The sequence below is a fragment of the Ranitomeya variabilis genome, chromosome 3 (genome assembly GCF_051348905.1).
Source record: "Ranitomeya variabilis isolate aRanVar5 chromosome 3, aRanVar5.hap1, whole genome shotgun sequence".
Classification (NCBI taxonomy): Eukaryota; Metazoa; Chordata; class Amphibia; order Anura; family Dendrobatidae; genus Ranitomeya; species Ranitomeya variabilis.
The window spans coordinates 453,306,804-453,321,361 of NC_135234.1; the positions used below are offsets into that span (position 1 = coordinate 453,306,804).

A 14,558-nucleotide genomic window follows, 5' to 3' on the forward strand; every position below is an offset into this window, starting at 1 on the left:
GGAGTTTGTATGTTCTCCCCGTGTTTGCGTGGGTTTCTTCCCACACTCCAAAGACATAATGAAGGCAATTTATGTTGTGAGTTCCAAGGGGACTGTGATAACAATATCATTAGCACTGTGGAATATGATGGCGCCATAAAAGTAAGCATAAAACAATAATAGCATCAGAGCTTCTTTGCACCCTGGTGGGACTGTAGCTTAACCTGCCCTTGTGTCAATAATTGTGATTTTTTTTTGTGAAGAAGACATCACTCCTTCCTAAAGCAATGTCAAATCCTGGTACATTCCTTCAAGGACTTTTCTCTGTCAGTATTCCATGGCCTTACATGGCACTGAAAAAAAAATCGCTTTTTCTTGAGAAATCAAGCCCAGAAGTTGAGGAATTTTATCAACTGCATTCCTGGTGGTAAAAGGGTTTGAAACATTGCAGCAAATCAATGACATGCCCACCCTAAATTAAGTACGTTGAGAAAAGTATTTAATATAATATTGGTCATTAAGAAAATTTAATAAACAGTCGACATACCGAAAATCATCTCATCTAGCTATGTGTTGCAAAATACATTGCCATCTAAATGTTGTAGAAATCCTGCCCAGTATAGATATTTTACTTTTTGATGTTCATTCGTTCTACATTGTAATCACAGAGGCTGGTCATGTATGAAAAAAAGGAAACTGCATTTTCACTTCCTCTTGGATATATTCCCTTACAGCTGCTTCACACTGTACCTACGCAGTAGTCGTCTTTACAGCTTGAGGAGGTGGTGAGACTCTCTGCAAAGATGAGCAACTGGGTGGTAAATGAGGGGCTTTCCATCATTGTAATTGTAAGTAGACAAATCGCGACCGAGTACAATCTCTAGACTACACTTAGCAGTTTATTAGATGCATAAAATGAGTTATTACAATGCATTGTAACAAAGGTGAGAACATTCAGTTGATCTAATGTATTTTTTTAAGAAACAGACTTTAATCTCTTTTATCAGTTTTTATACTTTTTGCACGATTTAATTTATCAACTTTAAAGCTCAGGTTTTGTTCACTTGTCCAGTTATCATCTGACTGTAACAGATCCGGTATAATAGTATTACTTGACCTGTTACCAGTAGAGCAAAAATAGATCAAAACGAGACATACACGTTTTTGAGTGGATGCAACTTTTAAACTAATGGATCCATTATAAAGCAGATACTTTGGTTTCCCCTTTGCATTCGTTTTCGTTCTATTTTTAATGGACATGTTTTTACCAGATGTGTCTCTGATCACCTCCACTAGTCTGTGCATGTGCAGTCCTAAGAAACAGATCCATTAACAGACCACTATTGTTAAGATGCGTTTCCCAGAGACTTCAATGTAAAAACAATATGGATCCTATTACTATTTTTTTTTTCCCCTACAAGGTTTGGCTGACTATATTTTAGGATGCACCTAAAAACCGGAAACGAGACAAACGGAAGACATTTTATGACACCTCCATTCCCATTCAAATGAATATCTTCTATACTGATACCTTTTATTTCCATGTTTATGATCCCAAAATTGACCCAAAAAAACACAAATAACTCCTGAACATGTGAACATAGCCTAAGAATATTTAGAGGGAACCTGTCACCTTCTATCTGGAGCAGCATGAGTCAGAGCCCAACTGACGAATTGAAGGCAGGTATAATAGAAAAATATACTTTAGAGATCGGGCTGAGATGACAATAGTCCGGTGCCACCCCTGTTGGCTTTTCCCAGCGCTGGTAGAGGTGACTGAATCAGTTGAAATGTCTCTTCCATAGGCCGGGGTCACACTTGCGAGTTCAATGCGAGAAACTCGCATGAGTCGCACTGCCGCCGGCACTCGGCACCGAAGTGTGTGGCTGCATGTATTTCTACGTAGCTGAACGCTCCAGTCTCGAGTGCCGGCGGCAGTGTCGGGACTTGATGCGCGAGTTTCTTGCATTGAACTTGCAAGTGTGACCCCGGCCATAGGGAGAAACCCGTCAATTACCTGCAGTGGTGCTGGGAGAACCTGAGGTGGGACCCCTATAGACCCCGGCCATATTTAACTATATTTTCTCTAATATTCTGGAACGTTTAAGAGAATAATATCCCTGGCTACAATTGTGCAGCCGCCTCCTATTCAAGCTGCTCATGATTCGGGCAGCTTGAATCGACTGACAAATTACTTGAAATAATAGATTTGTACAAAATATGCCTTAACGCTTAAGTGATATCTAAGCTAAATATTTGTATAAAACCAATACACCTTGCTATCTTCTAAGCAGCTTGTGAATAAAATATGCTGACAGTTCTCAAGTAAATAATTATATGGAGACATGTAGCCCGTCTTACACCGAAGACTTGTGCGGTTGATCATTTTGTGGTTGAAAACCATTGCTTGCATCTCTGTGTAGATCTGATCACTTTACAGCCAATTTCAGAATATTGTGTGGTGATCCATCTCAATTAATTGCCTGGTGTCTTGTTGATCTAAAAGAAATATATCTATATCTATATATCTTATATATAGATATATATATATATATATATATATATATATATATATATATATATATATATATACACACATATATATATTAACTAAGATGTAATAAGATAATATAGTGTAAATTCCAACAATCCTCTTTTAGTCATAAGAGTTTTATCAAACACTTTGTATAGATGTCGGAAACTTACCAAGGGTTTCAATAAAGGCAGGGAAAGCACCTGATATATTACATCATTTCTACTAGCTAATTTCTCTAAGTGTACTGTATAACGTTTTGAATTGTTAACTGCATGTCATGCTGCAATATATGAAGGAATGACAAGTGTTTTGTAGTCTATTGGCCCGATCCATGAAGGTATTTTTGACAATATTCTGGGGTAAAACACCGTCAAATGTCACAAAATTTTGTAACAAAAATATTGTGACATTTGGCATTTTTACGACAGTCTTGGCCATCTTTGCTAAAGTGAACTGAGTTGGAAGGGATAGGTCATGACAAAACCTGCCAAGCAATAGGGATGTAAGTTACGTGAGAAATGTACTCCAATTCTTGATCTGAGTAACATTTCAGCAGGTGGAGCACAGCACTTGAAAAATGCTTCCTTATTAAAAGGAATCTTTCAGCAGGTTTTTGCTACGTAATGTGAGAGCTGCATGTTGTTGGGGCAGAGACCCTGATTCCAGGGATGTATCACTCTCTGGACTGCTTTGTGCAATTTTGATAAAATCCCTGTTTTTTCTGCTGTAGTTCTATTGTAGTGGTTAGAATGCCAAGCTGTGTATAACCCGCCCACATGACTGATTAGCAGCGTTCTGTGTACACTGTACATAGTCAGCAAGCTGCCAATCATTGGTGGGGTAGGACTACACAGATTAGCTGGTTTGGACGTGACACCTAACCCTGCAAAAATAATCTACTGCTGGTAAGACATTGATTGTTTTGAAATTACGGCATGCAGACTAGTAAGTGACACATAACTGGAATCATTCTTTATGTACCTACATTCTGCTGCTCACAGATTTAATAACAAAAACCTGCTGACAGATTCATTTTAAGAGGCATGGGCCTCCTAATAAATTAGGTGCATCTTACACCAGCTTTCATTTATTATGACTGGCCTAGAAAATGCTATTCTTAAAAGGAATCTGTCACCTCAAAAATCATATATGAGCTAAGGCCACCGCCATCAGGGCTTATCTACAGCATTCTGTAATGCTGTAGATAAGCCCCCGATATAACCTGAAAGGTAAGAAAAACAGGTGAGATTATATTCACCCAGGGGCTCACGCAGGCGCCGGGCCTCTCTGACCTTTCCCGGCGCCTGCGCACTGCAGTACTTTGCTCTGCCCTCAACAGGGCATATAAAGTACGCCTGCGCCGGAGCCGTGGCAAGAAGACAAAAAGAGGACGTTATCGTATGAAGCTAGGAGACGCCGGACCCGGACCGCAGCGGGACAGCCCCTGGGTGAGTATAATATAACTTGTTTTTCATATCTTTCAGGTTACATCGGGGGCTTATCTACAGCATTACAGAATGCTATAGATAAGCCCCTGATGCCGGTGGCCTTATCTCATATACGATTTTTGGGGTGACAGATTCCCTTTAAAGGGGTTGTCTACTACTCAGACAACCCCTTCTCAATCACCATATTTCCCCGATGTAAAATGACAGCAGTTATGTTTACCTTCGGTGCAGGCTCCGTTACAGTGATGCCCCCGGGCTTGCATTACATTGTTATGACGTTGTTATTTCACGCATGCCCTGCAGCCAATCAGTGGCCTCTTCTCTCATTCAGAGGAAGTCAGAGAGCAGCAGCAGCTCTTCTCTCCCTGGTGTCAGTTTCATCTGAAGGAAGTGAGAGTAAAGTAGCCATTGATTGGCTGCAGAGTTCACCTGACATAACATCCCACCAGAGGTGAGTATAGGCTGCTATTACATGGGCGAAATATAGTGATTGAAAAGGAGTCATCTGAGTAATGGTAAACCACCTTAAAGAATCAGACCCTATGTGTTTTCATAGAAATGGATGAAACAAGCTGTCATCATTTGATATGTTCAAGGCTTTATAGTGACCTGTCAAGAGTGATATATCTTACTTATGTCTTGTCCACAAGTAGGGGATAAATACATAATCAATCATTAGAAATTCTCTTATAAGTGATGACAAAGTGCCTTTGTAGTGTTAGTTATAGTGATAAGTAATAGCTGACCCTCAATACATGATATAACCCATCTGATTTATTCACCATGCTGGAATATTCCCTTAACACTTCCGTCTACAAGGTATGTCCAAAGGATCGTGTAGGGGTTGTTTCCTTTCAATCAAGCTTCTACCCTGGCTGCAGTTTATAATAAAAAAACAAATCGCTTTAGTGAGTCTCCGCCACTGTTCGCAGTATCTGGCATTGGTGCCAGTGCTGATGTCATGTCAACAGCGCAGCAGTCAATCAGTGCGCTTAGCAGCCATAAAGGGGGCATTCTGTCTACGATGGGAGAGCTGCTTTGCTTACTGATTGGCTGCTGCGCTGTCAAGGTAACATCAGCACCACCACCAATGTCAGACACTGGGTGCAGCCGCAGATTTTTGACGGTAGATTCGGGGAAAGTGAGAACAGCACGATTTGTTGCTTTTTTAACAAATTACAGACAGGCTAGAAGCTTAATTGAAAACTAACAACTTCTTTAAAGGGAATCTGTCAGCAGGTTTTTGCTATATAATCTGAGTGCAGCATATTATACATAGGGCAAGAAAGCCTGATTCCAGTGATTTATCAATTACTATGCTTGTTGTAGTTTTGATAGAATCCTTGTTTGTCTGATGTAGATGCAGCAAAGCGAAGACTTTTGGACTATGTATAACCTCACCCACACTACTGACTGGCAGCTTCCTGTGTACTGAGAATTGTCAGCAAGCTGTCAGTGTTGGGGGCAGGGTTACACAGATTAGTCTGACTGTTTAGCATGTGAAATGTAGTCCTGTAGTGTAAATTTCCTGCTGAAATAATACAGATTGCAGTGAAGTTACAACACACACCTTAATAAGTGATACATCCCTGGAATCAGGCCTTTGTGCCCTATATTATTCTGCTCTCAGAATAAATAGCAAAAACCTACTAACAGATTCCCTTTAAGAATTTTCCACAGGTCATAGAACTCTCCAGCCAGAGACTAGAAGATGGGTATTTATCCACAGACACATTTCAAATATGGCTCCTCTTAGGCTTAACCCCTTTACGGCCTTTGCTGTACTTATACATCAAAAGTCATATCACTGCCTTTGATGCAGGCTTGCACGCCACGCTCACATCTTTCCCGGCAGATAATGACTGATATATAATCAGCCATAATGTAACTTTAACCCCTTTCCAACGTTGGACGTAATAGTACTCCCTTGTCGGACTCCCCCTCTTTGGGCTCAGCGCCGGAGCCCGCACCTTTCCGGGCACATGACAGCTAATCTATACAGCTGACATATGCCCACAACAGCCGCAGGTGGAATCGTGATCCACCCGCTGATGTTAACTAGTTAAATGCCGCTGTCAATCTCTGACAGTGACATTTAACTTGTGCTTACCGGAAGTGTATCCTTTATCCCGCCCATCGGTGACCCCATCACATAATCGAGGGTTACCAATGGGTTGGCATGACAAACAGACCTCTATGGTTGTCATAGCTAGATTGCTATGAGTGCAGCCCGGTGGTCGGCGCTGATAGCAAGTGAGCATTTCTGCTACACACAGGAGATCTGATAGCCTGTGTGTAGCAGAGGCGATCGAAGTAGAACAATTTCTAGTCTCCCATGGAGACTATTGAAACATGCAAAAAGTAAAAAAAAAGTTTTAAAAAATATTAAAATAATAAAAAATATAAAAGTTCAAATCACCCCCCTTTCATCCCATTCAAAATAAAACAATAATTAAAAAATCAAATATACACATATTTGGTATTGCCTGATCTATCAATATATATAAAAAAAATTAACCTGATTGCTAAACCGTGTAACGAGAAAAAAAAGTAAAAATGGCAGAATTACGTTTTTTTGATCGCCACAACATTGCATTACAATCAATAACGGGCGATCAAAAGATCGTATCTGCACCAAAATGGTATCATTAAAAACATCAACTGGCATGCAAAAAATAAGCCCTCACCCAACCCCAGATCATGAAAAATGGAGATGCTACGGGTATTAGAAAATGGCGCAATTTTTTTTTTAAATAAACTTTGGAATTTTGGCTTTTAACCTGTTAAATTCCACTGTCATTCTTTGACAGCATCATTTAACAATTGCCAACAAGGGTACAAGTCATTCCATGCTCCCATCGGTGTGCCAGTTACAGGATCACGGGGTGCCGATGGGTTGTCATGACAGCCAGAGGTTTGCTGATGATTTCATTATTATCCTCCTGTAAATGTCGGCTTAGGCCTCTTTCACACTTAAGTCTTTTGGTGTCAGTCTGAAACCGCCATTTTCCTCAAATAGTGGATCCGCCATTTTTTTGTGCGGATCCGTTATTTTCCCATAGACTTGCATTAGCGACGGATTGTGGCGGATGGTCGTCCGTTCCATCCGCCATGCGACAGATCCGTCGAAATTTGGCGGACGTTGTCTAGACATTGACGGACATTATAACGTTTTTTGTCTGCGTCGAAATGGCGGTTCGCGACGGATCCGTCGCATCCGCCATTCCATAGAATGGCCACCTATGGGCGACGGATCCGTCGCGACCGTCATTTCGGCAGATCCGTTGCCCCAATCCGCTTTTTCAGTTGCGCATGCTCCAAAAAGTAGATACTTTTCCCAGACAACCCCCAAGTAACTGATCCGTCAAAAAAACGGATCCGTTAGAACCGTTTTCTCAACAATTGTGACGGATCCGTCGATCCATCACTATGTCAGAGCAGACTGACGCCAAACAACTGAAGTGTGAAAGAAGCCTTAGGAGATCGTGATATCTGCTATATATAGCATAACTGATCCACTGCTATGTATAGCACAAGACGATCGCAGCTTCAAGTCCCCTAAGTGGACTATTAACCCGTTTCTGACGTTGGGCATAATAGTTTGCCCACGTCGGCCCCTCCCTGCTTGGTGTGGGCTCTGGCGCTGAGCCCACACCTTTCCTGGCACATTACAGCTCATCTATGCAGCTGACATGTGCCCGCAACAGCAGCGTCTGGAATCGCGATCCACCTGTGGCTGTTAACTAGTCAAATGCCGCTGTCAGTTTCTGACAGCGGCATTTAACTCACGTTTACCGAAAGCACGCCACAGTGACTCCATCACATGATCGTGGGTTACCGATGGGTCGGCATGACAACTAGAGATCTGCAGCAGACCTCTATGGTTGTCATTGCCAGACTACTATGACTAGGAGTTATTTTAGTTGCTAGCTAGTGGGGCAACTATGAATTCCAAATGAATGAGGATAGTGGTAGCAGCCGCACCAACTCCCTTTAATAAACTAAGACAATTAAAGATACCAGATAAAAATCCAGTGTATTAGATAGGTTGCCTATTATTATTCTGGTTATGGATACACACTAGCTTAGCGGATCTTAATTGTCTGTCCTTTAATAGTTATATTAAAAGTTATGTTTTATTACAGTCTTTAGTTGGGGTTTAATTGCCTTTGGCATGCTGCAAGACTGAGTCCCCATGACTCCAGAGTGCGCCGCCCCACCAGCACAAAACCACAGCAACAATGGCCGCCACACAGCACCCACACCAAATGAAAGGAGCATTGAAACTCAAGTTCTCCAGTAAGAGCAAAAATGGGCTAGACCCCTTTCTGTTAAGGCTGGAGTCACACACAACGTATAAAAATACGGTCCGTTTTTTATAGACCAAATACGCAGAAATGTTCTCTGAACAGTGATCTGTATGTCATCCGTAGGCAGGGTGTGGCTGCGTATTTTGCATATGTAAACCTATGTATGTAATCCGTATGGCATCCGTACAGCGAGATTTTCTCGCCTGCTTGCAAAATGGACATAAAATGGTTCCATGGGCTCAAATGTTCATGAAAACATATATACTTTCTATATATATATATATATATAGAGAGAGAGAGAGAGAGAGACACATATATACAGTATATACTAGATGTTTCCAGCCAGCTAGCGCTGGGCACGCTCATTGCTATCTAATTAACGCTGCTGGTGATTAAACTAAAGTAAATAATGACAACATTCAATAGCGCTTACGCAGGTGGTAAATTAACTTAAAATGAAGTTAATAACAATAGTGTGGTGATGTGTTGGGGGCAGGATTATGTGTGGTAATGTGGTGGGGGGCGGGATTATGTGTGGTAAGGTAATGTGGTGGGGGGCGGTATTATGTGTGGTAATGTGGTGGGGGGACGGGATTATGTGTGGTAATGTGGTGGGGGCGGGATTATCTGTGGTAATGTGGTGGGGGCGGGATTATGTGTGGTAATGTGGTGGGGGCGGTATTATGTGTGGTAATATGGTGGGGGGTGGGATTATGTGTGGTGATGTGGTGGGGGGTGGGATTATGTGTGGTGATGAGGTGGGGGCGGGATTATCTGTGGTAATGTGGTGGGGGGCGGGATTATGCGTGGTAATGTGGTGGGGGGCGGTATTATGTGTGGTAATATGGTGGGGGGCGGGATTATGTGTGGTGATGTGGTGGGGGCGGGATTAAGTGTGGTGATGTGGTGGGGGCGGGATTATCTGTGGTAATGTGGTGGGGGGCGGTATTATGTGTGGTAATATGGTGGGGGGCGGGATTATGTGTGGTGTTGTGGTGGGGGCGGGATTAAGTGTGGTGATATGGTGGGGGCGGTATTATGTGTGGTAATGTGGTGGGGGGACGGGATTATGTGTGGCGATGTGGTGGGGGGCGGGATTATGTGTGGTAATGTGGTGGGGGGCGGTATTATGTGTGGTAATGTGGTGGGGGGACGGGATTATGTGTGGTAATGTGGTGGGGCGGGATTATCTGTGGTAATGTGGTGGGGGCGGGATTATGTGTGGTAATGTGGTGGGGGGCGGTATTATGTGTGGTAATATGCTGGGGGGCGGGATTATGTGTGGTGATGTGGTGGGGGGTGGGATTATGTGTGGTGATGAGGTGGGGGCGGGATTATCTGTGGTAATGTGGTGGGGGGCAGGATTATGCGTGGTAACGTGGTGGGGGGCGGTATTATGTGTGGTAATATGGTGGGGGGCGGGATTATGTGTGGTGATGTGGTGGGGGCGGGATTAAGTGTGGTGATGTGGTGGGGGCGGGATTATCTGTGGTAATGTGGTGGGGGGCGGGATTATGCGTGGTAATGTGGTGGGGGGCGGTATTATGTGTGGTAATATGGTGGGGGGCGGGATTATGTGTGGTGATGTGGTAGGGGGCGGGATTAAGTGTGGTGATGTGGTGGGGGCGGGATTATCTGTGGTAATGTGGTGGGGGGCGGGATTATGCGTGGTAATGTGGTGGGGGGCGGTATTATGTGTGGTAATATGGTGGGGGGTGGGATTATGTGTGGTGATGTGGTGGGGGGTGGGATTAAGTGTGGTGATGTGGTGGGGGCGGGATTATCTGTGGTAATGTGGTGGGGGGCGGGATTATCTGTGGTAATGTGGTGGGGGGCGGTATTATGTGTGGTAATATGGTGGGGGGCGGGATTATGTGTGGTGATGTGGTGGGGGCGGGATTAAGTGTGGTGATGTGGTGGGGGCGGGATTATGTGTGGTGATGTGGTGGGGGGCAGGATTATGTGTGATGTGGTGGGGGGCGGGATTATGTGTGGTAATGTGGTGGGGGGCGGGATTATGCGTGGTAATGTGGTGGGGGGCGGTATTATGTGTGGTAATATGGTGGGGGGCGGGATTATGTGTGGTGATGTGGTGGGGGCGGGATTATGTGTGGTGATGAGGTGGGGCGGGATTATCTGTGGTAATGTGGTGGGGGCGGGATTATGCGTGGTAATGTGGTGGGGGGCGGTATTATGTGTGGTAATATGGTGGGGGGTGGGATTATGTGTGGTGATGTGGTGGGGGGTGGGATTAAGTGTGGTGATGTGGTGGGGGCGGGATTATCTGTGGTAATGTGGTGGGGGGCGGGATTATGCGTGGTAATGTGGAGGGGGGCGGTAATATGTGTGGTAATATGGTGGGGGGCGGGATTATGTGTGGTGATGTGGTGGGGGCGGGACTAAGTGTGGTGATGTGGTGGGGGCGGGATTATGTGTGGTGATGTGGTGGGGGGCAGGATTATATGTAATGTGGTGGGGGCGGGATTATGTGTGGTAATGTGGTGGGGACGGGATTATCTGTAGTAATGTGGTAGGGGGGTGGGATTATGTGTGGTAATGTGGTGGGGGGCGGGATTATGTGTGGTAATGTGGTGGGGGGGCGGGATTATCTGTAGTAATGTGGTGGGGGGCGGGATTATGTGTGGTAATGTGGTGGGGGGCGGGATTATGTGTGGTAATGTGGTCGGGGCGGGATTATGTGTGGTAATGTGGTCGGGGTGGGATTATGTGTGGTAATGTGGTGGGGGGCGGGATTATCTGTGGTAATGTGGTAGGGGGCGGAATTATGTGTGGTAATGTGGTGGGGGGTGGGATTATATGTGGTGATGTGTTGGGGGCGGGATTATGTGTGGTAATGTGGTGGGGGGCGGGATTATGTGTAGTAATGTGGTGGGGGCGGGATTATGTGTAGTAATGTGGTGGGGGCAGGATTATGTGTGGTGATGTGTTGGGGCGGAATTGTGTGGTGATGTGTTGGGGGGCAGGACTATGTGTGGTGCTGTGGTGGGGGGCGGGATTGTGTGTGGTGATGTGGTGGGGGGCGGGATTGTGTGTGGTGATGTGGTGAGGGGGCGGGATTATGTGTGGTGATGTGTTGGGGGGGCGGGATTGTGTGGTGATGTGTTGGGGGGCGGGATTATGTGTGGTGAAGTGGTGGGGCAGCGGAATTATCTGTGGTAATGTGGTGGGGGGCGGGATTATGTGTGGTAATGTGGTGGGGATGGAATTATCTGTAGTAATGTGGTGGGGGGCGGGATTATGTGTGGTAATGTGGTGGGGGGAGGGATTATGTGTGGTAATGTAGTGGGGGATTATGTGTGGTAATGTGGTGGGGGGCGGGATTATGTGTGGTAATGTGGTGGGGGGCGGGATTATCTGTAGTAATGTGGTGGGGGGCGGGATTATGTGTGGTAATGTGGTGGGGGGCAGGATTATGTGTGGTAATGTGGTCGGGGCGGGATTATGTGTGGTAATGTGGTGGGGGGCGGGATTATCTGTGGTAATGTGGTAGGGGGCGGAATTATGTGTGGTAATGTGGTGGGGGGTGGGATTATATGTGGTGATGTGTTGGGGGGCGGGATTATGTGTGGTAATGTGGTGGGGGGCGGGATTATGTTTAGTAATGTGGTGGGGGCAGGATTATGTGTGGTGATGTGTTGGGGCGGAACTGTGTGGTGATGTGTTGGGGGGCAGGATTATGTGTGGTGCTGTGGTGGGGGGCGGGATTATGTGTGGTGATGTGGTGGGGGGCGGGATTGTGTGTGGTGATGTGGTGGGGGATTATGTGTGGTAATGTGGTGGGGGGGGTTATGTGTGGTAATGTGGTGGGGGGCGGGATTATCTGTAGTAATGTGGTGGGGGGCGGGATTGTGTGGTAATGTGGTGGGGGGCGGGATTATGTGTGGTAATGTGGTCGGGGCGGGATTATGTGTGGTAATGTGGTGGGGGCGGGATTATCTGTGGTAATGTGGTGGGGGCGGAATTATGTGTGGTAATGTGGTGGGGGGTGGGATTATATGTGGTGATGTGTTGGGGGGCGGGATTATGTGTGGTAATGTGGTGGGGGGCGGGATTATGTGTAGTAATGTGGTGGGGGCAGGATTATGTGTGGTGATGTGTTGGGGCGGAATTGTGTGGTGATGTGTTGGGGGCAGGATTATGTGTGGTGCTGTGGTGGGGGGCGGGATTATGTGTGGTGATGTGGTGGGGGGCGGGATTGTGTGTGGTGATGTGGTTGGGGGGCGGGATTATGTGTGGTGATGTGTTGGGGGGGCGGGATTGTGTGGTGATGTGTTGGGGGCGGGATTATGTGTGGTGATGTGGTGGGGCAGCGGAATTATCTGTGGTAATGTGGTGGGGGGCGGGATTATGTGTGGTAATGTGGTGGGGACGGAATTATCTGTAGTAATGTGGTGGGGGGCGGGATTATGTGTGGTAATGTAGTGGGGGATTATGTGTGGTAATGTGGTGGGGGGCAGGATTATGTGTGGTAATGTGGTGGGGCGGGATTATCTGTAGTAATGTGGTGGGGGGGCGGGATTATGTGTGGTAATGTGGTGGGGGCGGGATTATGTGTGGTAATGTGATGGGGGGTGGGATTATCTGTAGTAATGTGGTAGGGGCGGGATTATGTGTGGTAATGTGGTGGGGGGGCGGGATTATGTGTGGTAATGTGGTGGGTGGGATTATGTGTAGTAATGTAGTGGCGGGTGGGATTATGTGTGTTAATGTGGTGGGGGGGTGGGATTATGTGTGGTAATGTGGTGGGGGGGATTATGTGTGGTAATGTGGTGGGGGGCAGGATTATGTGTGGTAATGTGGTGGGGGGGTGGGATTATGTGTGGTGATGGGGTGGGGGTGGGATTATGTGTGGTGATGTTATTATGTGTGGTGATGGGGTGGGGGGGCGGGATTATGTGTGGTCATGGGGTGGGGGGGCGGGATTATGTGTGGTGATGGGGTGGGGCTGCGGGATTATGTGTGGTAATGTGGTGGGGGGCAGGATTATCTGTGGTAATGTGGTGGGGGACGGGATTATGTATGGTAATGTGGTGAGGCAGCGGGATTATCTGTGGTAATGTGGTAGGGGGCGAGATTATGTGTGGTAAAGTGGTGGGGGCGGGATTATCTGTAGTAATGTGGTGGGGTGTGGGATTATGTGTGGTAATGTGGTGGGGGGCGGGATTATGTGGGGTAATGTGGTGGGGGCGGGATTATGTGTGGTAATGTGGTGGGGTGGCGAGATTGTGTGTGGTGATGTGGTGGGGGGCGGGATTATGTGTGGTAATGTGGTGGGGGGGCGGGATTATGTGTGGTAATGTGGTGGGGGGCGGGATTATGTGTAGTAATGTGGTGGGGGGCGGGATTGTGTGTGGTGATGTGGTGGGGGGGCGGGATTATGTGTGGTGATGTGTTGGAGGGCAGGATTATGTGTGGTAATGTGGTGGGGGGCAGGATTATGTGTGGTAATGTGGTGGGGGGGCGGGATTATGTGTGGTTATGTGGTGGGGGCGGGATTATGTGTCGTAATGTGGGGGTGGGATTATGTGTGGTAATGTGGTGGGGGGTAGGATTATGTGTGGTAATGTGGTGGGGGGGCGGGATTATGTATAGTAATGTGGTGGGGGGGCGGGATTATGTGTGGTTATGTGGTGGGGGGCGGGATTATGTGTGGTAATGTGGGGGTGGGATTATGTGTGATTATGTGTTGGGGGCGGGATTGTGTGGTGATGTGTTGGGGGTGGGATTATGTGTGGTGATGTGGTGGGGGGCGGGATTATGTGTGGTGATGTGGTGTGGGGCGGGATTGTGTGTGGTGATGTGGGGGGCGGGATTATGTGTGGTTATGTGTTGGGGCGGGATTATGTGTGGTGATGTGGTGGGGGCGGGATTGTGTGTGGTGATGTGGTGGGGGCGGGATTGTGTGTGGTGATGTGGTGGGGGTGGGATTATGTGTGGTAATGTGGTGGGGGGGCGGGATTATGTGTGGTAATGTGAGGGTGGGATTATGTGTGGTTATGTGTTGGGGCAGGATTGTGTGGTGATGTGTTGGGGGGCGGGATTATTTGTGGTGATGTGGTGGGGGTCGGGATTATGTGTGGTGATGGGCAGGATTGTGTGTGGTGATGTGGTGGGGGGCAGGATTGTGTGTGGTGATGTGGTGGGGGGTGGAGCTACTGTGCAGGGGGCGGGATTAGCGAGTAATCACGATGCCTCATATATATAGATATTTACAATTTCATGCAGAGCTAGATAGCTTGAAAGCCGGTAATTCAATTGCCGGCG

General features: G+C 46.7%; 1 protein-coding gene across 1 annotated transcript in view; it reads left to right on the top strand.

The window, feature by feature from the left end:
• Positions 1-697: 697 nt before the first annotated feature.
• CYBB (cytochrome b-245 beta chain) overlaps positions 698-14,558 on the top strand; it is a 73,597-nt gene continuing 59,736 nt past the window's right edge. The window contains exon 1 of the mRNA XM_077296572.1: positions 698-827. Within this exon, the coding sequence (XP_077152687.1) occupies positions 783-827 (45 nt within the window). The 5' untranslated portion in view covers positions 698-782. The remainder of the gene's footprint in view (positions 828-14,558) is intronic.